This window comes from Actinia tenebrosa, unplaced genomic scaffold (genome assembly GCF_029948245.1).
Source record: "Actinia tenebrosa isolate PJP-AT-01 unplaced genomic scaffold, QUT_ActTen_1.0 PGA_scaffold9__36_contigs__length_13948895, whole genome shotgun sequence".
NCBI classification, from domain to species: Eukaryota; Metazoa; Cnidaria; class Anthozoa; order Actiniaria; family Actiniidae; genus Actinia; species Actinia tenebrosa.
This window is the reverse complement of record NW_028292586.1, coordinates 7,691,133-7,713,567: the sequence shown is the minus strand read 5'-3', so window position 1 is coordinate 7,713,567 and position 22,435 is coordinate 7,691,133. Positions and strand designations below refer to the sequence as shown.

At 36.2% G+C, this 22,435-nt stretch overlaps 3 protein-coding genes and 1 long non-coding RNA gene across 4 annotated transcripts in view; 2 read left to right on the top strand and 2 right to left on the bottom strand.

Annotated features, from left to right (window-relative positions):
* The window catches only part of LOC148904675 (uncharacterized), a 1,605-nt gene extending 1,480 nt beyond the window's left edge, over nt 1-125 (top strand). Inside the window, exon 4 of the mRNA XM_089024465.1 lies at nt 1-125. This exon is cut by the window's left edge and continues 71 nt beyond it. Coding sequence (XP_088880591.1) covers nt 1-66 — 66 coding nt within the window. The 3' untranslated portion in view covers nt 67-125.
* Nucleotides 126-1,747: 1,622 nt separating this feature from the next.
* On the bottom strand, nt 1,748-5,225 carry LOC116294545 (selenoprotein F-like). The gene is made up of 5 exons (XM_031702170.2): nt 4,986-5,225; nt 4,674-4,737; nt 4,199-4,248; nt 3,777-3,844; nt 1,748-3,069 (listed from the first exon to the last, which is right to left on the bottom strand). Exons 1-5 carry the CDS (start codon nt 5,208-5,210, stop codon nt 3,009-3,011), a joined length of 468 nt encoding a protein of 155 aa, XP_031558030.1. The 5' UTR covers nt 5,211-5,225; the 3' UTR covers nt 1,748-3,008.
* Nucleotides 5,226-5,696: 471 nt separating this feature from the next.
* On the top strand, nt 5,697-21,456 carry LOC116294533 (protein zer-1 homolog). Its single transcript, XM_089025260.1, has 19 exons — nt 5,697-6,473; nt 9,287-9,498; nt 9,876-9,994; nt 10,739-10,885; nt 12,069-12,127; nt 12,348-12,437; nt 13,212-13,266; nt 14,179-14,232; nt 15,014-15,124; nt 15,626-15,676; nt 15,752-15,796; nt 16,190-16,241; nt 16,656-16,726; nt 16,820-16,867; nt 17,579-17,640; nt 17,993-18,125; nt 18,675-18,727; nt 18,839-18,936; nt 19,681-21,456. Exons 1-19 carry the CDS (start codon nt 5,848-5,850, stop codon nt 19,860-19,862), a joined length of 2,268 nt encoding a protein of 755 aa, XP_088881386.1. The 5' UTR covers nt 5,697-5,847; the 3' UTR covers nt 19,863-21,456.
* LOC116294535 (uncharacterized) overlaps nt 20,750-22,435 on the bottom strand; it is a 14,657-nt gene continuing 12,971 nt past the window's right edge. Inside the window, exon 2 of the long non-coding RNA XR_004196936.2 lies at nt 20,750-21,518. This is a non-coding gene — a long non-coding RNA (uncharacterized LOC116294535). The remainder of the gene's footprint in view (nt 21,519-22,435) is intronic.

The window sequence follows — 22,435 nt, the reverse complement described above, 5'->3', positions numbered from 1 at the left end:
ACACAGCAAATTAGTTACGCTCGAGTAAAAGTCAACAGAAGCAAGGGAAAGTTAAACAGTTTGTAAAATGATACTGCTGATGTAATACCTATGATAAAGAGCATAATAAATACTGTATCGGATTACTTGTTTGAGTTGTCAATGTACCATTTTGTAGATTGAAAGTTTTAAAATAGTCGCGTGGTAGGCTCAAATTACGAGCCACGCAAACAAACCATAATCACGCCATAACACAGCCATACAATATGTATGGCCCGACAACTATCGCTCTAAGCCTGAAAATCGTTAAGCGTTTTTCGTTCATTTTTCACGCTCCTGTCAGGCTTATTATGGCTCTGTTAGGTTTATTATTTTCTCGCTCAATTCTCGCCACTGTATGGCTAAAATGTCAGGCTAGATTTTCGCTCGTGTCTCGCCGATAATTTTCGTACGGGAAAGAAGGTTCTTAATATTAAATTAAATCATTCATTTGATATATTGACTACATAATTTCCATAATTCTAGAATCGTACAACCATCCATCGAGTGTGAGTGACTATTGTAATAAAATTTGTTTTTTGATAACTTTGGCTCTGACTTTTTATTTAGAAAACTGTGGGAAAATATGAATTGAATATATATATATATTTGATATAATGACTATACATATAATTTCCATAATTCTAGAATCATACAACCATCCATCGAGTGTGAGTGACTATTGTAATAAAATTTGTTTTTTGATTCTTTTGGCTCTGACTTTTTATTTAGAAAACTGTGGGAAAATATGAATTGAATATATATATATATTTGATATAATGACTATACATATAATTTCCATAATTCTAGAATCATACAACCATCCATCGAGTGTGAGTGACTATTGTAATAAAATTTATGTTTTTTGATAACTTTGGCTCTGACTTTTTATTTAGAAAACTGTGGGAAAATATGAATTGAAAAAGGCTAGGCTAAGGGTAGACTTACCAACTGCTGTACAAAGTGTTCATTCCAGAAAATGTCTACACATGGCTCATGATGATAATTTCTAATGGGTGGGATGGAAACCAGGGGTGCTCCCCATTTATCAAAAAAAAATCACGGTTGGAAAAACATTCAGGGTCAAAGTAAAACAAAAGAAAACAAATATGAAATTTGAGTCTACTCCATCTCTTCTTCAGTCACTCCTTATTAAAATAATAAAAAAGGGATTTCCTATGGATTTGACTCGATGTTTTCATGGACATAGTGTAGTTAAAGAAATTATCCATACCCCCACAGAGGAGTTTGAAATTTGCGAGGGGTAGAGGGGTCAGAGAAAGAACTATTACAGTTTGTATTTAAGAAATTTCTGGGGGCAGAGGGTCTTTTAAAAAATTCCTCTATTGGGGCTGTGGATAATTTCTAGAACTATACATTTCAACTATTATTTGCTCCCTTTGGGTTTTTACTCAGTAGGGGTGTACTTAGCCTGCTTAGCCAGGCGTTCCTTGTGGGTATCCCAAAGCCTCCCCAAAACCCACAAGGAACGCCTGACTGCGCAGACTAGGGGTGTACTGTATTTTAACCTTCGCTATGCAACTCCTACCTTCTGCAGTATCTATTTTGGTTTGGAAAGCTGGGTAAATAATTTAAAGAAGACCAGTGAAACAAGAATATGTTACACTGTCACCATGTATAAATGAACTTTATTGCCATATATGTGCACCTTTCTAAATCTTATTCTTCTGACCTGAAGATGTTGTCATGACGAAAACGAAACGTAGTCTTGTTTTGCTGGTCTTTTTATTAAGAATGGGTTGGCAGGAAAATGTACAGCTTTCAGATGCTGTTGGGCTGGGGTATAATTAGTTGTAAAGGTCTTTTTAAGAAGAAATTAGCTAAGCTTTATTGTTTCCAAGTGATTAATACATAAGAGTAAATGGATTGAATGCAGGCTGACCATATTTCACAACAAACTAAATACACAATCTAGATTTACTAATCATTAATGGCTATGAAATTAATTTACTGATGGAAAGGATAATATATAGATTGATATTTTCTTTGATGTAGCTCTGGCAAGCATCAGACCTCACAAGCCCAATAGCATATGGTTTGTCGTGAGGTCATCATAACGCCAGCTGCAAGAAAAGTGTGAAAAGTACTACCGATGAAAATATGTATACATTCAAATAATGCATGTATAATGCTTATAGGGGTAAACTTATATCTGTATTCACTAAAACTTTAGAAATTTTCTTTCATTTTAGTGATCATGATTGAATGCAAGTAGAGTGCTCGCACTAAACCCGTGAAACAAATACTAATTTAGTGAGAATCAAACAATAGGAAACAAAGAATTCTGTATTAATTACTACTAATTAGTACTAAATATTATTCACGGGTTTAGAGCGTGCACATGATATTTTTTCGTATAGATAAATACATTAAAATGTTATGCATAAAATTTCATTTTAAGTCTGCTTCAAACTAGTGTAGGAATAGGAAGCAACATACTGAGACGCAGTAGTGTTTTGCTTTTCTTTTTTCACACCCAAGTGATAAATGCGCTACTGAGTTTGTGTACATTGATTCCAATACTAGTATGAACCAGTCTTTAGTCCCATATAAATTACAATTATTATTGTCTTTTTATAAAGCCATACGCATATCAGATGATTTCATTTTTGAATGTGCAATACACTGTTGGCATGCCGTGAAAATTTTCTATTCGTAGCCTTTGGAGCTCAGGGTGTTAACATGACCATTATGGCATAGCACACAAGCGAAAGATTCTATATGGAAGTGAATTTAAATATGAATTCAACTGATAGTCTCAATTTTAAGCATTTGAAGTCAACCAAACAATTAATAAAAATTAGAACATAATAATATGAAGCCACAAAGCTGTTTCCATCCATCAATCACCAAATGCCAGTCGTAAACAGGTTTAACAAGGGGATGTCATCACTGGAATAACTGTGCCGTAACTTCAATTTCTTTAGTTAATACTAGTGAATCCATGAATTCATAAAAAAATCTAGTATCTAAGTTTGTAATTTTTCTGTTAAAAACTCTTCTACACTGTCAGTGTTCCATTTGTCAATACTGAAACAAAAATTCAAAAATTAGTAAAAAACTCTGAAATTAAATTAAGTTGTAATTAGAAGATTATAGGCTTCCTGTGGTACAGTGTACACACAGGAAGCCCAACCATTGTTTTATTTTTCCCACTAAAATCAATGACGCAAATACAGTACTTGTCCTGTTTCTGGTATAAACATTCTCTCTTCAGAACAAGTGTAGTGCAGACGTTTGCAATTGAAGTGACTCAGAATGCTCTTAGCAATTCCTGAGTTCTTTGTTGCTGAGAGCATAGAAAAGGCTGCTTTATATGTTATATAAAAAGATAAAGGAAGCTGTAAGTATTGTTGTTTTCTTGTATTTTTCTTTAAAATCTGGCATGCATGCATAGATACTGAGAACACTGTGTTCTGTTCTCTGAGGGAATACAGTTTCAAGACAGTCCACACCCAACCAAACAGAAAGTGAGTATTATGACAGTTATTTCATGGATGGGAAGAAATCATCATTACTACGGTTTTCGATATTCTGAAAACTCAGACATTTCAATGACTTGCAGTTAAATTTGTTTTTTTACTGCTACCAGTCATGGATATAAAAGATACCGACTGATTATTTTTGATTGAAGGCAGCGAAAAGTCAAATTTCAGCATGCAGTTTGCAACCATCGAGTTCGCAGAATATCGAAAACCGCAGTAATAATTAGAGAAAATGAATAATGATTTTCATACCTGAGCTCTTCTTGTATACTACCATCTTCACCATGAAGCTTTAGAATTGGGTCTGCTCCTCTCACAAACTAAAAACAAAACACACAAACACATTTTTGATTGGGACAGCAAAAATCAAATTTTTTACAGGACAGCTTGCAACAACTAAGTTCAGGTAATATTACAAATCGCAGTAAAAATCATGAATTCTTCAGATATTTACCAAATAAAGGGAGGATGTTTATTATTTAAAAAAATGAATTCTTCAGTTCTCAATCCCCATTTTAAAGAGCCAGGTTTTGACACCTAAATTTTGCCATGAGCCAAGCCCAGGACATTCCACACCAAAGCCGGAAGTACTAACACTGCACCACCGAAGCTATCTTATTTGTAATATGACTTATCTTAACAATCCACTCAGACATTAATATCAAAACACTTACGTCAATCCTAAGGTTAGGAAACTTTTCAGGCCTTTCACTACGAACAAAGGCTGTAAAAAAAGAGAGATAACTAGATGAAAATTTGATGGAAGCATACCAGGCTGATGTTATGGTCAGAGACCATTGGGAACAGGGAGTGGGGTTTTGGCCTTCCTACTTTTGCAAAAATATGCACTAAGGTGCTGCTTACATGATACCTGGAATTACTCCAGAATTGTACCTTCTCCCACCAATTTTGGGACTCTTAAAGAAGCTAAGGAAGGGATTCTAAAAAGGTGATGTTGTAGTTTTATAAGTACCAGCTAATAAGAGAAATATTGACAGCAACTCTCACAACCTAGTCATCCTTACCTTGGATTCTAAAAAGGTAATCAAGTAGTTTTATAAGTACCAGCTAAACTATAAGAGCAATATTGACTCCAACTCCCACCTCCAGTCCCCTTGCACATGAGGAACACAACCTAGTCAACCTTACCCTGGATTTGAGGAAAGCGACCCAATTTTCAGTTGCACACTTCCAGTGTTGCTGAAGCAAAACGCTGCAAAACGAATACAATTGTTAGTATAAATTTTCATCAAACGACCATCTTTATACAAAATATGTAAGATAGGCTTATAAGGACCAAGATCTAGAATATTACTCTTAATGAAGTTTACGTTTTGAAGTTTTGGCTGTTTAGCCTCAACTAACCACTACTGATACCAAATATGCTAGGCTTCCTTCATTAATCCTTAGGCTTTCTATTCATTAAAACTGTTATGAAAAAAGAGAATGCTTTTTTTTTACCTTGGCCGCGTCTTGGCTGTGACTTCCTTCTTCATGGCAGCAACTTCGACAATTCTCTATTAACTCCTCCATTTTAAACTGTTTAAGTTCATCACACGAGCCACAAAGTAGGTTAGCCGATAGTCCTAGTTCTCTGCATTTCTCTGGCGTCAATTTAGCGTTGGAAATATGAAATAATGTAAAGAAAATTGAAAGAATTGAAGAAAGACCGACTCGAAGGTCCATCTTGACTGAATCAAATGAGACAATTCCGAGGAACACTGTGTACTAGCCACGCAACACATACGCAGGAAACCCAAACTGCAAAATGTTGTGTTGTTGATAAAAGTAATTTTTTATATGCCCCTTTGAATTCATCTTTTATATTGTTTTAGAAGATGATATTCATTCTATTCCAAATTTAAATTAAGTATTTTAACGGAGTTGAAAGCTATTTTTCATCCAAGTTTATGAAGACTGAGCTAGCCACACAGCAACACAGGTAACCCAACGGAACATAAATTTCGTATTGTTTATAAAAGCATTACAATTATTCTTCCCTTCGAATTAATTCTTTGTATTGTTTCAGAAAGCTATATTTATCTTACTGAAAACTTTAATTGATAATCTTAACATCCGAAGCTGTTTTCGTTATAGGTTATAAAATGAAGAAATATGCCACAGGTATCCCAAGCATCATTAGCAACCATAGGCCATTGCGGCGACCTTGGGAACCTTTGGGTTCAAAATGTACAGAGCGGAGTAATCGTCTTCGCTTTGTCCAAAAAAATGGCCGTAAATACTGTGCAAACAAAAGACTCATGACACGAGTTGATGCCTTGTAGATCAACTAATATATCAAGTTGGGTAAAACGGCTTCAAAATGACGGTTGGCGAAGTCGCATCGTTGCTAGAGCTGTGTATGGATACGTCTCTAATGTTTTTAGAGTCGAGCACCTTCAAAACCCAAAACCATGTCTTCCTTCCTGAAGATCTTTGCGAGGCTTTCATATCCAAGAGACTCAAGTCTGGAGACTGTAATGATAATTTCCTGTCATCGTTCTCGAATCCGCAGACGAGCAGAATTGTACGACTTAACTTAAAAGGGGCTTCGATCACTGATAAGGGCTTGGAGCATATAGCTTGTCAACCTATACGAGAACTAAACATATCTTCATGTACTAGAGTCACTCAAAATGGTCTCAAGTATTTACACCGATGTAAAAATACCTTAATGTGTCTAAATCTAGGACAGTGTGATCGGATCTGCGAGTTTACCGATGTTGGAGATTTCAACCATTTGAAGTTTCTAGATCTGAGAAAAACACAAATTTCTCAGGAACAATTTGAATGCATCTCACAAGGACTGAATGACTTGCTGTTTTTAAATCTTTCTGAGACTTCTATACTGGATCTCTCGCCTGTTGAATACCTGAAGAATCTTTCTTCTCTAGATCTATCAGAATGCCGTGATCTCACAAGTATTGCTCCTTTATCATGCTTAAAAGGGTAAGTCGTTACAGGAATTTATTTCTAACAAAATATTTCTGTATATTGAGCATAATTTTGCTGTAATTTAAGAGCTAATTGTTTATTAATGCCATATTTTCGTATTCTGAAATCTGGTTGGTCAATAAGGTGTTAAAACCTGCTTTACTTATATAACTTTCCAGAATATTTTCACTAAAGTCCATTCGTAACTTAAACAGATAAAAAGATCTGAATTCCTATAGTTCATTCGTTATTGTATAAAAAATCCCGTAAGGATTATCTCAAATGGTATTTTTGAGAAAATCTTTTTTTCCAGAGTCTTCCTTCGCATCCTATATGACCAAAAATATGTTTATGTTCATACTTTTCTATATTCAATAAACGTTCTCAATTTTTTCTGCTGTAGTAAAAAGGAATAACGAGAATTGCTGAAATATGATATGAAACTTGACTGAAACTATGATATTTTTTAACTCATTCTTTTATTACTTTCATACATTTTTATACTTGATATTGTAGTGTTGTTAGGGGCCCTTTACATGATACTGGAATGAGTTTGTTCCAGAACAAGAATGATGTGTCATACTGCGCACGTTTACATAAGAAAAATTCACAGAACGAGTTCAAGTTTGAAATGTATGATGTGCATTCGTCACTCGTTTCAGTCACCCCAAAGAGTGATTTTATTCTGGAATGAGTGTTCCTACCATGGTACTGGTATGGAATATGGGGTCTTCCTTGGTGTATCAAGCTTTATTGTATTCTGGATTAGGGTTTTTGTATTGCAGGGTATCGTTTAGCTCCAAACTCATTGTTCTCAGCTATTGTTTTATGGTCTTCATGGCTCAGGTGCCCTGCGACGCCCTGAACATTATTCCAGAACAAGCGATTTATTCTGAAATGAAAACCAGGATTACAGTAACTCATTCCGGAATGATTCGTTCTGAAATGGAATTTTACCCTGGTATCATGTAAAACAAATACAAAGAAATATGGCACCGGGATGAACTTGTTCCAGAATGAAACTCATTCCAGCATCATGTAAACAGCCCTTTAGAATATACATGTACATCAAAAAAAATCTTTTCCGATGATTTTGTGATATGCATCATTACCCAAATAATTTTTTAATATATGTTTTCTATATTCTAGTTGGATCATTGAAGCTTAGTCTAGCATTCACAACTGATTTCGTTGAATGTATAAAGAACTCAAGTGAGAAAAAAACTTAGACAAAACTGATCTTCAACTGGAATTTTAAAATCATGGTTATAAATATATTAGATTTTATTTCTTTTTAAAGAAATTTAAAAAAACAAAATTAAATTAAGTGCTTTTATGGCCAATAGTGACAACTCTTAAGTGTGAATAATGACTTGTTTATAAATATAATTTAAGGCAAGGCTGGACTTAGAAAGCTTAAAAAGATGATGAAAAACACAGCAAAAAGACTAAATTGATCCAACTCTGTCCAATTTCATTAAGGGAACTTTTCCTTGGATCAGTTGGTCTAAGTAAAATAAAAGAATTTTGACAGTGAAAAGCTACCAAATCTTTCCCCTTGCTATATCAAGCTAGTGTGCCATCGTAGTAACCAATTCATGGTTCTAACTCAGACTATTCTTGGTTTTCACCTACGTCATCATGAATTTCAAAAGCGTAAATTCGCATTATAATGAAATAAAAGTTTCATAATCTTGTAAAGCAGTCAAAACTACATATTCTGGCCAAATGTTGAGGCTGTAAAGCATTTCATTGCGGAACTATAGGCGAGTAAACATGACACAATTTTTGGTTAAAATGTATGGAGCGGCCATCTTGGTGTTCCAAGTTGGTACACCATCATGATGGACGAAATTTCAAAGGCTTAAGATGATGGAATTTTAAAATATTTTTGACTATATTTCACTTAAATATACTTTAAATAAATCTTTAAAACGTGTCTAAGGGAAAATCTTTTAACTAGAGTAAATTATTTTACTATTTTGATTGCTATTTAGATAGACGTGACGGTATTGCATGACACGAACTCAACCTTCATAACTCGAGAGCCAAACATCAAAATGACTCGAGATTTTTTCTTGTGACTTATAACACTGACTTCTAAAACATACTTGAGAAATGCCTCTATACGATCTATAGTTTAGATTTTGATATTTTGATGACGTCATGTGAAAACCGGCAATAGCAACTCAGTTACTATTGCAGCAGTTTTCAAGCGGAATAAACCTTATTTAGCTTGTTATTGTATTTTTCCCATTTTCATTCCCTGAGAATACGATTCTTTGTTTGAGTTGCAAGCCTACAAATATTTTCTTTAAAGCAAATCATTTGTCAGGCAGGCAGAAGCATGTTTGACAAAACCCAAGTATGTTTGGTCAAATGTCCAACCAAAGCAAATGTTGGTTATTTTCAATGTAAGAATATTCATTTGATCAGATTTTTTAATTCTGTTGTATTTGACTTGCAAAATTCTTCTTCAGCTTATGGGAAACTAAGGGGACTTGGAAACATGATTTTATTCAATTGTGTAGTTTCAGAAATTAACCATACCTCCTCACACACCCTGTCCCCACTGAGGAATTTGGAATTTCCAAGGAGTAGGGGGGGGGGGGGGGGGGAGTCAGAGGAACAACATTGTATGGGGGAAAATGTTGTATGGAATATTGAATGTAACATTGGTAATGTGTGTGTGAGTAAATTAAAAGGGAGCCAAATTGAAAACCAGTTATTTTGTTAATGCACTATTTTGAAAAATGTGTCCCTGCCATTTTCTTTTTTGTTTTCTTTGTTGTCCTTGTTAATGTGTTTTATATTTATGTATCTTGTAGGACCCTGACAAGACTTGTCTTGTACAACTGTATAGGCCTGAGAGATTTCCATGAACCGTTAAAAACAATTGAACAACTTCAACTGCTACAACACCTTGACTTGTCCAAAGACAGGAAGGAATATGATTTGGACATGGAACCACCTTACATCGATGGGCCAATGTTCCGAATCTTATCCAAAATGCCTTACCTACTACATCTAGATATCTCAGGTATCAATCTTGCAATTTAAGTACATCATTGTTTACTTAACCAGAAATGATAGATAGTTAATCCAGACAGCAAATTTCTAACAATCTTCCCAGAAAATATGCATGTCCAATACACACGAAATGAGACTGATCGTCTTGAAGGAGTGATGATCTGTCTAACCGGATGACATTTTGTGATAGACTGCATGTATAGGAAACCCATTCCACTGTACTGTGGTTAGCCACAAGATTTATCAAAAGTCAGTTCTCAAATAATGTTGTTGTCGATTATGTTGGGTTTCTTGTGGTTATTGAGGCCCTGTGTGAAATCATGACAGATCGTCATAAATCTTGATATGTCGTTTTACCAATGTTGTTTGCTTTATTAACACCATCAGGTACAGCCATCTTTGAACAAGAAGACTTGTCTTTCTTTCAACCTCCACATAAAAGGTTACAGTTCCTGGGACTCTGTATTACAGATGTGTGTTACTATCCCAAAATACCTGCTGATGTGGTAGGTTATCTAGTGGTATCAATAGAATCACACACGCTACCACTACATTCTAATTACCACATACAACACCCAAACCACGTGTTAGTTTTTATGGAGGGAGAAAAACCAGAGAACCCCAAGAAAAACTCATGGCAAGGGAGAGAACAACACATCAAACAAACTCAACTTACATACACTGTACATGTATCTGGCTCACCGAGAATCAAACATGTGACCCTGGCATGAACTACATTCATCATTTCGCTAATAACCTCCACTACATCTTACAACTACCTACATCTTGTCAAAACAACCCACTAAAACCTACAGACAGCAATTATACTTTGATTCTTACTGTACATTACCCTATCTTATTATATAATTACCAATGAAATATCTATTTTTCTCTATTTCGAAAAATTGATATCTTCACACGTGAAAATAACATGTTATTTTCACGTGTGAAAATAACACCATTGCGATGGCTATTCAAAAATACATGGAAAGAGTTGCCTGAAAAAGCCAAAACATACTTTCATTGATAATTATATAATAAACAGAATATTACATGGGCGCTTGGAGATACGAAATTTATCTTCTCGTGTTGAAAATCTCTCACTCGTTTGCTGCGCTCACTTGTGAGAGATCTTTTCAACACTTGAAGATAAATTTCGTATCTCCGTGCGCCCATGTAATATCCTCTATTTACCCTTGATTGTAGTTAGGTATTATTGTTTGGTGACTGAAGTGTCTTGCTTTTTGCAGGTAACTGGAGAAGCTGGTGAAACTCAAGTTATAGCATCATTAAGGCACTATGTCAACAGACCTCGATATCTCATCAATGCAATGAGAGAACTGTTCAACTTAGTCCGCAGCAACTTGCAACAGATGGATTCTAGTACAATATGTGATGTAAGTTTGTTGAAACAATACTTGTACATGCACATCCTCAAGCCTGTAAATTTGTGCCAGACATCAGGTATTTGTCTGGTAAAATTAGTGGTTTTGACTTTTTGCCGACCGGTACCCTCTGTTAGGATGAGGAATATGAAAAAAAATCACTCTAGATTTGCAAAAAATACATGTTCACTCAAGATGGCAAAACCGGATGCAGAACTTTGAATTGCCCTAAAACACTATGACATCACATCAAAACAATCTATTGTTTTAATGCTAAGGATCATGGTCACCAGAGGGGGCAAAATAGCAGCAAAACGAATTAAAACACAATAAAAAATGGTTAATTAGACAGGGAAAGGTGATAACAGATAAATGTCGTACTAAATATCCCGAACGAAAGAAAATTTTGCTTAAATTCCTATCATTCTTGCCCATGTAAACAAGCCGTGACGTCATAATGTTATAGGTCAATTATACAGTGCTAGGGTCAGAAATTATGAGTGAAAATGAATCTAATCAGTGCAAAGGAAAGGACTAGTGCGGCATATGTAGCAGCCACCATGTTCTTTCAGCGGTTTCACCTGACATAATTGCCACACGTGCATAGCATTTTTTCTTGGTTGCAGTATTTGATAGAAGCTTTTATCTGACAAGACTGGCTACATGTCAGGTCAACTCTTCTCCCTGATCTGACATATGACAGCCTTAGAGAAAACAATATTTTTAGCCTTATCAGCTGACAAACATAATTCAATAAACTTACCAACGACCAACCAACACTCTACCAGCAACATATCAACACCCTAATAATACTTTACTTTAAGGGAAGCATGGGTGGCGTAGTGGTGTGAGCGCTCACCTCTCACCCATGCGACCCAGGTTTGAGTCCCGCTGAGCTCAGTGTTGTATGTGAGTAGAGTTGTTTGTTGGTTCTCTCTTGTGCCTCAAGGGTTTTGCGGGTTCTCCAGCTTTCCTCCCTCCACAAAAATCAGCTTCTAAATTCCAATTGGAACCCAGTGGAAGAAGAGCCACTCTGTGGAATCCACTGTTAATCCCATCATTTACTGATAGGCTCCAACACCCTAATCACCGATTTTTGGTTTGCAATTTGCTTTCTTTTGACCATCAATATTATTTTGGAAACAAAGCTCCTATGAGTCCTTGGCTAAACAGCTATTCTGCTATTTTCTTTCAGCTGGTTCTTAATGCTATGCGATGTAATATGGCAGATCACAAAATCCAAATCGCTGGAAGGTGAGTTGAGACATTTTTGTGTAGTTCCAAAATGTATTAGCCATTCTCAAGTCCGAGTCTCATTGGTGAGAGGAAGTGCATTAGCAGCATAGCTTTGTGTGCCGCCCACCCATGCTCCTCTAAAAGAGAGCCCCCCAAAATGAATGTGATGCCAACTCAACCCAGTTTTCTTAGGCTCATGGATTCATGTTCTTTGCTGATATGGTTTTTTTCATTTCAGTGCTTCATTGTATCATTTATCAAGAGATGAGGCAGATAACAATGGCCAGCCACAGGCACATTCAAAAGGTGTAACAGAACAACAGAGAAGGTATGTACGCCATGGGTCTACAGCTATTTCAAAAAAGGTTGAATGCTGAATACTGAATACTGAATACTGCATACTGCATACTGCATACTGCATACTGCATACTGCATACTGCATACTGCATACTGAATACTGAATACTGAATACTGAATACTGAATACTGAATACTGAATACTGCTTACTGCATACTGAATACTGAATACGGAATACGGAATACGGAATACTGAATACTGAATACTGAATAGTGCATACTGAACACTGAATACTGCATACTGCATACTGCATACTGCATACTGCATACTGAATACTGAATACTGAATACTGAATACTGAATACTGAATACTGAATACTGCTTACTGCATACTGAATACTGAATAGTGCATTCAAAGACCAAAGTACATTGTGGGTCATAGTGACATTGTCTATGTAATGTTTAATAAACGAGCAGGAGTGTTTTATCGGGTATAAAACACGAGGCGCAGCCGAGTGGTTTTAGACCCGATAAACCACGATCTGCGAGATTATTGAACGGCTTAGAAAACTTATGATGTTTGTTCTCATTGTGTACCGATTTTTTTACGAAATGAACCAAGTTTGATAGAGAAAATCCAAGTTCAAGTTTATGCAAATGAAGACGAATCTTTATCAGATATAAAATCACCTTCATGGTCATGATTTCTATTGTGTTTTCTTCATGAATTATTAATGAGTTTTCTAAAGTAGGATTAATAGTAATGGTTATACATCATGATATAATTATTATACTTTATGTTTCAGACAAATCGTCAATATTACATTGGATGCAATGGAAAATCACATTGCAGAAGAACAAGTAAGTATGGAGACCACTCGACAGCTGAGAAACGTTTTATTTTTGTTTAATTCTAAAATTATTAGAGATCCAAACACACAAGGGAAGGCCAGCACCAGCACTATGGAACTCTTTGCCAGTAGACATTAAAAGTGCTTTGATATTAACTTCCTTTAAGGAGTTAATTAATTAACTAGGTTTTAACTTATATTTTCTTTTGATTTTGTAATGTGTGTTGAAATTTTGTAGCGCACTATATAAGAAATTGTATATCAATATTATTATTTAGGGAAATGGATGCCCACCCCAAGGACAAATTTTGTCAATTATTTCACGATGACACTATATTATTTGACTTCACCAACCAACAAACCTCAGTTTCAAAAAAAAAAAAAAAAGAATCAACAGGCAATAATAATATGACAACTGATTCTATAACTATAATGTTATTTCAAAGACATTTTTCAAAATGTCCTTAATAATAAGTAGCAAGTCTGATCCCAGCTGACTAAACGATAGATTGTTTACATCTGACATCATTCAGAAATAAGTCATGAAGGAATTTCTTTCAGCTTTGACCTCACAGTACAAGGGCAGATCCAGGGGGGGGGGGGGGGGAAGGGGGGCTTCAGCCCCCCTTCAGCAGGAAAAAAACCTGAAGAATTAGATGCTTTTTTTATTGTTTTTCGTTGTGTTGACGGAAGAAATTCAATTAGCCTCCCCCCCCTAAAATTTTGGCTTGATCCGCTCTTGCAGTATTCTCTTTGGCAGCTGCGTTTAGTCTTGTTCTATTCCCTTATGGTCTACTTCTTTAGGGGAATGAATTGAGACTAAAAATGGCTCCTAAGGAGACTAACCTCACGTGCAAATGCCAGTGATGTGACACTTAAATAATTAAATATCTCATATCTTTGCATACTATCTATTTATTAGTTACAGAAGAACTGCTGCCTCACGTTGTGCAATTTTAGAATCCCCACTGAAGTGGTAGGTTTAGAAAAAAAATATTCTTTAAAGTGTATTTTTATCTTTAAGGAGGTCATGTATTTTACAATAACTTACAATCTCGCACTGATTGGTTATTTTTTATCATCAATAAGAGGACAGACAGATAAGGCTGACGTCAACGAGTGCGGATCCACACTATTTTGACAATGTAATGACGCAATTTATCGTCAATAAGAGGACAGACCAGACACATAAAAAACTAATGTCTATTTGTTAACTTTATGACCAGCAGTCGTGTGTCAGACAACAGCCAGTAAATGTCAATCAATGATCAGCCAATGCATGGCCATGTATCAGCTGACTTAGTGGAGGTCAACAATTGGCTGTAAATCTTTTTGGGGGCTTTTTCAGTTTTTTTAGTCTTGCTTTGGGTTGATGGAAATGCAATGATCAACCAACTGTCCTACTGTACACCATTACCCATCTTTAATATGTGATGCATTTTTCACTGCCGCCAGTCAAAATTAACATAAGAATACCAACTGATTATTTTTGAGTGACGGAAGGTAAAAAACCAAGCATGCAGCTTGCCGCTTGCAACTACTGAGTTTGCACAAATATACTTAAGTCAATGCCAGATTTGCCTGCCTCCCTACATTTGTCTTTCTTGTCCCACTGTGGCATCCACCTGGAACTTTGTCCCGGTTTTCCCCGTCCATTTTAAAGCTCCATGGAAGCGTGGCTACATTTACACTCTGGCCTCCTCCTCAGTAATGTTGACTGTCATACTTACTTTTCTAACTTGTTATTGTACACGTAGGAATTCGCTTACAAGAGAGTAGCAAGAGTATTACTTACTTCTGCTGTTAAACACAAAACTGACTTCATACAAAGGATAGCCATTGGTTTGTGTAACCTTCTCGTCTGTCAGGTATGGAAATATTCTACCCACCTTTTGTCACATTCATTGACATTCAGCTTATCCGTGAGGTAAAACCTTTTTCTTGCAAACGACAGGTATGATTAGACATCCATCATTTTCCTGTATCTCAAGTTTGAAAAATGTTCTCTTAGCTAAATGTTCTTAGCTATTGTGAACGATCCGCCAGATCAAATTGCATTCATTAGTTGATTTTAATGGGGAAGGGAAACTCGAGAACCTGGAGAAAAAATTCTTTAAGCACAGTAGGAGAGCACTAACAAGCAACTCAACTCACATACACTACTGTCATAGTATAGTAGGTTAATTAAGTCATACTCATGAACTTTACGTAAAGTACTCTTATACTAAGCCTGTGAGTCGAACCTGGGTTGTATTGATGAGAGATGGCGCATTGACAGTGCACACTGCCTGTGTTTTACATATCCTGTAAACGTGTATTATTTATACTATCAATTGTGTCTTAAACAGATGATTTTTTTAACTATTCAGGTACAGGATGATCAAAAGGTTACAGTGGGGCGGGACCTCGGAGGAGTGAAGGTCAGTAAAGGTCAACATGTTTTAAGTGTCATGAAGGGCAATTTAGCATTGAAGTGGCTTTGATTTGGATTTCAGATGGTTCTTCAAGTCATAAGACAAAAGCTTGAATCTGACAGACCAGTAAGTATCATCTTCATTATACAATCTTTTCTTTCTGTGTTTCTGTCTGTCTGTCTATCACGTTTGTCCGTCTGTCTGTCCTTCTGTGTCTGTCTTAGTGTTATGCTTGTCCGTCCTTCTGTATGTCTGTTTGTCTGTCATGTTTGTCCGTCTGTCTGTCCTTCTGTGTCTGTCTCAGTGTCATGTTTGTCCGTCCTTCTGTATGTCTGTTTGTCTGTCATGTTTGTCCGTCTCTCTGTCTGTCTGTCTGTCTTTTTGTCTGTCTGTCTGTCAGTCTGTCTGTCTGTCTGTCTGTCTGTCTGTCAGTCAAGTGAATAGATGTTCTTTTTAATCTTTCTATATTGCTGACCAGATATTAATTTATTCAATTTGTCATATTTCTTTTCAAACAAGGAGCACGGTGGTGTTCTTGAATGTTGTTGGAGCGCTTTGTGGAATGTAACAGGTAAAGACAATATTGACAACAACTTTGTTTTAGCCATCTTTTCATTCTCCACGCTTAGTTTTTTTTGAATAAAACATCATCATTATCATCCATTTATAATCAGTCCAACAACTGGACTTAAGCACTCACTTCCATCTTCTCGCATTCCTTTTCTATTCTCGTTTACTATCTCCGTTCGTTCGTTCGTTCGCTCGTTCGCTCGTTCGCTCGTTCGCTCGTTCGCTCGTTCGCTCGTTCGTTCGTTCGTTCGCTCGCTCGTTCGTTCGTTCGCTCGTTCGTTCGTTCGTGCGTGCGTGCGTGGTGCCTGCGTTTGTTAGTTCGTTTATTCATTTATTCACTTGTTACTTGGTCATTCACTCAATACCTTATCTCTTACCTCGTATTTACATATCCTCTTTTACTCACTTTTCTTAGATGAAACTCCAGACAACTGTTCTTTATTTATCGAGAATGGTGGCATGGAGCTATTTATGGAATGTAAAGCGGTAAGAGTGCAACTGGTCGGCAAGGATGTCAGTTTCATTCACTATTCTCTCTTATTCCTCCTTTTTTCTACTTATTTTTTTTTTGTTTCACAGAAACTCGGACAACAGCGTGACTTATTAAGAAACATGCTTGGACTGATGGTATGTTATTTCATTTACATAGCAAAATAACCAGTTTAGCTACTTTTAATCCTAACCTACTATTGGTCTATCACGAATCCTGCGCTCTTTTTTTTTTTTTTAACATTTTTATTTATCATTAAACAAATAAATTAATTACAAGTACATAAATTTACTAGGTTTTCCTTAATTTTAAAATACTGTACTTACAGCGTTTTTACTTTTCGATATATTAAACATTATATACAAGATTCAGAAACAAAAATTGACAATAATAGAAAAGGAAGGGGAAAAAAAAGAAAAGAAAAGAAAAACAGAAAGAGAAAAGAAAAAATCTTGCCTTTTACCTTATTTCAAGGCCTTAATGATTTTTTCCCATTTTCTTAGATGTTTTTGTGTCTTATTTTTTGATTTTGCTATTTTCCTTTCTATATTTTCATAATGTGTTAAAATATTTTTAAATAGTACGCTCTGATTGGCTGAGCTGCTAGTGGTCTAGTGATAGACCATTTGTAGCAAAAAGGATTGGTTTCGAAAACCAAAACAATTGCGGCCATCTTGCGTTTTCAACCGAAATGTAATATTATCTTTATCCTACCCTTTCGGGCTTCGGGACTAATTGTGAAATTTCAAACACCTGGTTCCCGACTTAGTTCTGCCAATCAAATTTTTATGTTCTTTTTATGAATTCCATCATCTAATGTTCTGATTTCATGTATTTTGTTGTTATAGGGTAATGTTTCCGAAGTAGACTTCCTAAGGCCTTACCTGATGAAGTGTGCTGAGGTGTTCTAGTAAGTTTATCAAGTGTTTCGTCCTTAAAACAACAAGGATTGGCTGGTTAGAACGTGTGTTGTGTCGCGTGACAGGTTTCGCATCACATTGTCACATTAAGGTTTTTACTAACCTTGTCACAGAAAGTAGAATACTTTTTCTGCAGCATAAATTGAATGATACCAGTTGCAAGAGTGTGTGTTACACGCGCAGAAAGCAACCTGCAACACGACTTTTGGACACTACACAAGTTACACTTGAAACAGCGTGTAACAGGACCAAAAAAACGATTTAATTTTTTCGCTCATTCATCGTGACTGCTGTCACGTAATCGTACCAAGCCTCTCTAATGAACTTGTTGTATTGTTTTAGTGATCTTCTTGAACCAACCAATGAGCTTGAGGTCAGTTATAATGCCGCGGGTATCCTGTGTCACATGGCGTACGATGGACCAGGGGTCTGGACGTGTGAAACAGTGTCTAGAGATACGGCTCTTGAAAAACTTGTAAGTAGATTATAATACACTGATAAATATTTTATAATCTTCTTCAAAATCTAATAGCAGTATTATTTGTTTACGGCCGGATTATATCTAAAAATCTTATGATATGTTTATGCGCTCAGTGTTCCGGCGCCATTTCTCACCGCTGTGTGGTTCAAACCGGGTTCGCGGGCTCAATTCTTGACTGAACCGCATTTGTGAGTTAAGCTTGATAGTTCTCTCCCTTGCAACGATTTTTTTTTTCCAGGTTCTCCGGTTTTCCTTTCTCCGTAAAAATTGACATGTGAGTTGAGTGTTGTCAGTGTGTTGTAGAGTAAATGTAGCAGTACTACTTGTGGAGTGAACCTCGAGAAAGAGCCCCTTACAGAAAGTGATGGTTGTAATAGTGTAAAATTACATACAACTCAAGACTCAGGATTTTGTTAATTAAAGTCTTAAAATCTGCAGCTGCATAAGTTGCTTGATATACTGCGAGGATCAGCTCAATTTGATACCGTAATACAAAGATATAGTTTATATATATTCTCATAAACACAACTCTTTTTGTCACAGGTCAATTGTATTGGACATTGGGATATAGGAGCAAGCCGACAGATGAGCTACCGGTGAGGGATTGTAGTTGCTTCCTAATTAGTTATTTTTAATGGGGTTCGCTGTCCATTTTTAATGTCCAAGTTTCTATCATCTTTTTGAATGATTTTTCTATTTTTCCTTAGCTCTTTTGCGCCTATCTTGCGCTTACTTCAAAAGTATGACACACCAGCCATCCAACACTGGGGGACCTGGGCTCTAGCTAATCTATGTAACGTTGACCGTAAGTATATACTCTTATGTTTTATAATACACTAAACAAAACTGGACAAGAGGAGTACAATTAAATCCCAAATTGTACTCTGTAGAGTCCCAATTAAGTTCCTCAATTTTGTTGAGTGTATTATAAACAAAGAATCGCATAATTTTCTCGTACAATTAGGAATTTACAGATACTCGTGGTGTTTTGAAAGTTCTCAAATTGGACTCGCCTTAAAGGTCGTCGATTTTGAAAACTTGCAAAACATCACTCGTACCTCCAAAGGCTATATAGTGTTTGACCATAGTTAGAAAGACGAAAAAATACTTTGTATAACAAAGATAACTATCAAAATGTAGTGATCTCTCAAAGATTTGTAGTAAATTTTTAGCGAACTCATAGAAATGTCATAGGTTTGTCGGAGTGACATGCTCAACTGCGATAAGAGCTGTTCCAATTTGTACTCGAGATCGTGCGATTTCCTATACTAATTTAATTTTTTCTTTTAGCAAAAAAAAAAAAAAAAAAAAAAAAAAAAAAGCCAAAATGTATAGAAACAGTATTATATCCCATTTTACGTTTTCTTCATAATTAGTCATTCGTCAAGTTTACCTCTGTCGATGTGCATCACCTTTCTTTGATTTTTCTCTTCCTTCTTGCAGTGATTTATGCAGTCATCCACCGATTCTCAGTTCACTCTACTTTCCTTTCTTCATGTAGTATTTGCTTCATTCCGTCACTAATTGGACTTTTTTCTTCTTCTTTCAGCCGAGAAATATTGTGCCCTAGTCATATCAGAGAACGGAGTACAGTTACTGGAAACCTTGATTCTTCATCCCGAGGTTCCAATGCGTGTAAAAGAATATTCACAAATCGTCCTCAAGAAATGCCAGCCGTTCATTGACAACAGCTCCCTGACAGGCCCCTTTACAGCATCAGAGTTCAAGTAACATTTTTGAACAAATGTTTTACCAGACATAGCGGTAAAACTGGCCTCTTTTACTGACGATTCCAAAATAAATATATATGATGGGTTTTCTGTGGCAAGAATAGTAATAGAGCAGATGGAGGACTGGGGGACTATATTTTTGCCATAGGAAGCCCATATCTTAACTAAGCCGCGAATAGGTTTTGTAATAGACATTAGAGTCGTTTTCATATGACCGTGAAAGAATAGGCAAACTAATAGTTAGTAGTAGACTCTAAACCAATGATTTTCTTTTGTTCTTTATCAACTATTACAAACTAAATGGTCTATTTTCTTTCACGGTCATATGAAAATCACTCTAGCATTGTGTGATTTTAATGTGCCTATTAATGATAACAACGACTAACAGATCACCAGGCATCTAGACTGCGAGGAGTCTATTTTTACCACTATTGTGAATTTTCTCGCTTTCTTGTTGGTTTAGAGCCGGGGGAAATAGGAGGACATACCGATAAATTACGTCAGCAAATCACGACCGTTTTTCTTTCAAATGTTTTTGTAGTAAGATTTTCAATTTTTTGTTGTAAAAAACACAACGGCTTGCGAGGCCACAACCATATGTTGACGGCTAGATAACGAAAATCGTGGTAAATAAGAGCACGTATCATGGAAAACTGGAGGAATTTCATTTCACTGTTTCTTTCGTCCCTCACCCCCCACACCCCTTCCCGGGGGATATTAGACTAGCTACTAATCCTCCCTCTGCCAAATTGACCAAAGCAAACACCAAACAGTGGCCAAGGGAAATACTCTTTACAAGAAGTGCTCGCAGTCTAGCTTTCGTCGATCATAAAAATTCTAACAAAGGCCTTAGAAGTTTAAAAGACGGAAGCCAAACACCCAGGCGTATAGAGTTATAGCTAGTTATCAAAGTTGTGTAATTATAAAAATAGACAACACTAGGGTTCTTACACCTTACACTCGTGCTTCGTTACGTCATATCCTTATTTGTGGTTTGCAGTCGGTGGTGTCATCGTGACCAACCTACTACAATTTGCGAGCAAACGGAAGTAAAATCTCTAGCTTGGAGCAGGATAACCAGGTCGGACGTTTCTTGATTTTTTTATGCCACGAACTGTTTATAAATTGAAACTATTTGACAAAACAAACACAAGAGTACCAATAACCGATTGAATTGCTTAGCATAGAAAGGCTTTAAAATTTGATATATACTATATATGATAAAATGAAATAGAAGAATTAGCTCGTTGGAACAGTAGTGAAAAGGTACTTCCGGTACATTATGAAGTTCGTACTTCCGGCGGAAATAGGAGCGAGAAGCTCGTGTATTTTTTAACATATTTGCCTCTAAATAACGGCAACAGTTAATAACAATATATGAAGTATCTACCTTTACAATATATTGGGTTTAAAGCTATTGCGTGTGTATACAAATGAGCTATAGCAGCTTAAAGATAGATAATGTAAGATATAATTAAATTGAATTTATGATCATAAATGATTTGCTCCAAGCGCTTCAGCACTGTTACTGATAACCAAGTTATTTGATGTAAATATCCAACTTATTGTCTAATAAAAGTACTGGCGAAAATACATATTTTATGCGTTCATAATCTTGACTGGTCGTGGTAGTTTGACCTCAAAAAACTGGTGGTACCTGTGTGATTAGAAACAAAGATAAGTCAAAACAAGGATTTTACGTAAAGCAAAGCTTTTAAAAAAAAAGAACTTTTAAAGATGTATTCAAAAATCTTCAGGTAAAAACAAATTGTTACGAGGTCAAGAACATCACGTACTTTTATTGGTAGAATACAAGACCTCGTTTTATTAGTTACAGCCTATTAGTTACAGCCCACGTTCCTTTTGGGGCCGCACAAACAAACCAAAGCCTCATATATATAGTATCTTATGCTCTACTTTCATTAGTTTTGGCAGTCAATGCTGCATCCTGATTGGATGAGCTACTACTAGGCTATAAGGTATGGCCTACTAGTATCGAAAAGTGCCGGCTTTGAAAGCCCAAAAATTGAATTTAACTTTAATTCAAGACTTTATTTTGCATCTAAATAATTGCTAATCATTATAGTATTTATCAACCAGAAAGACTGGGAGTTGAACTCGCCCATGGTTTAACTAAAACTAGGCACAGGAAGCCCAACCAGATCGATAAAATAGTACCTTGCTTCGTCTATGTGAATGCCGTGGCATGGCAGAGGTCGTTATATATTCGACTTGACGAATTTGATTGACGTGTGGCGGTCTACTTGTTTCAGATAGAGCGGAAGTCGTAAGATTCAGTGTCGACTCTGACTCTGTTCCATTTTTTCCTGGGTAAACACTTATCTAGTTATTACTTTAAGTTCTAACTCTGCAGGATCTGAAGTCTGTCTCTGGATGACGTCGAATCCCATCGATTCGTTTTTACATACCGTACTGCAACACGTGCGCCCCATACGACGATTAAAGGTTTCTGCTTCATGGGGTTCCCTTGGCCCTTGCATGTTCGAAGATGAAGTTGTTTCGAATGGATGACAACATGCAGCTTATAGGCCTAGCTTCATCACGCACATTCAT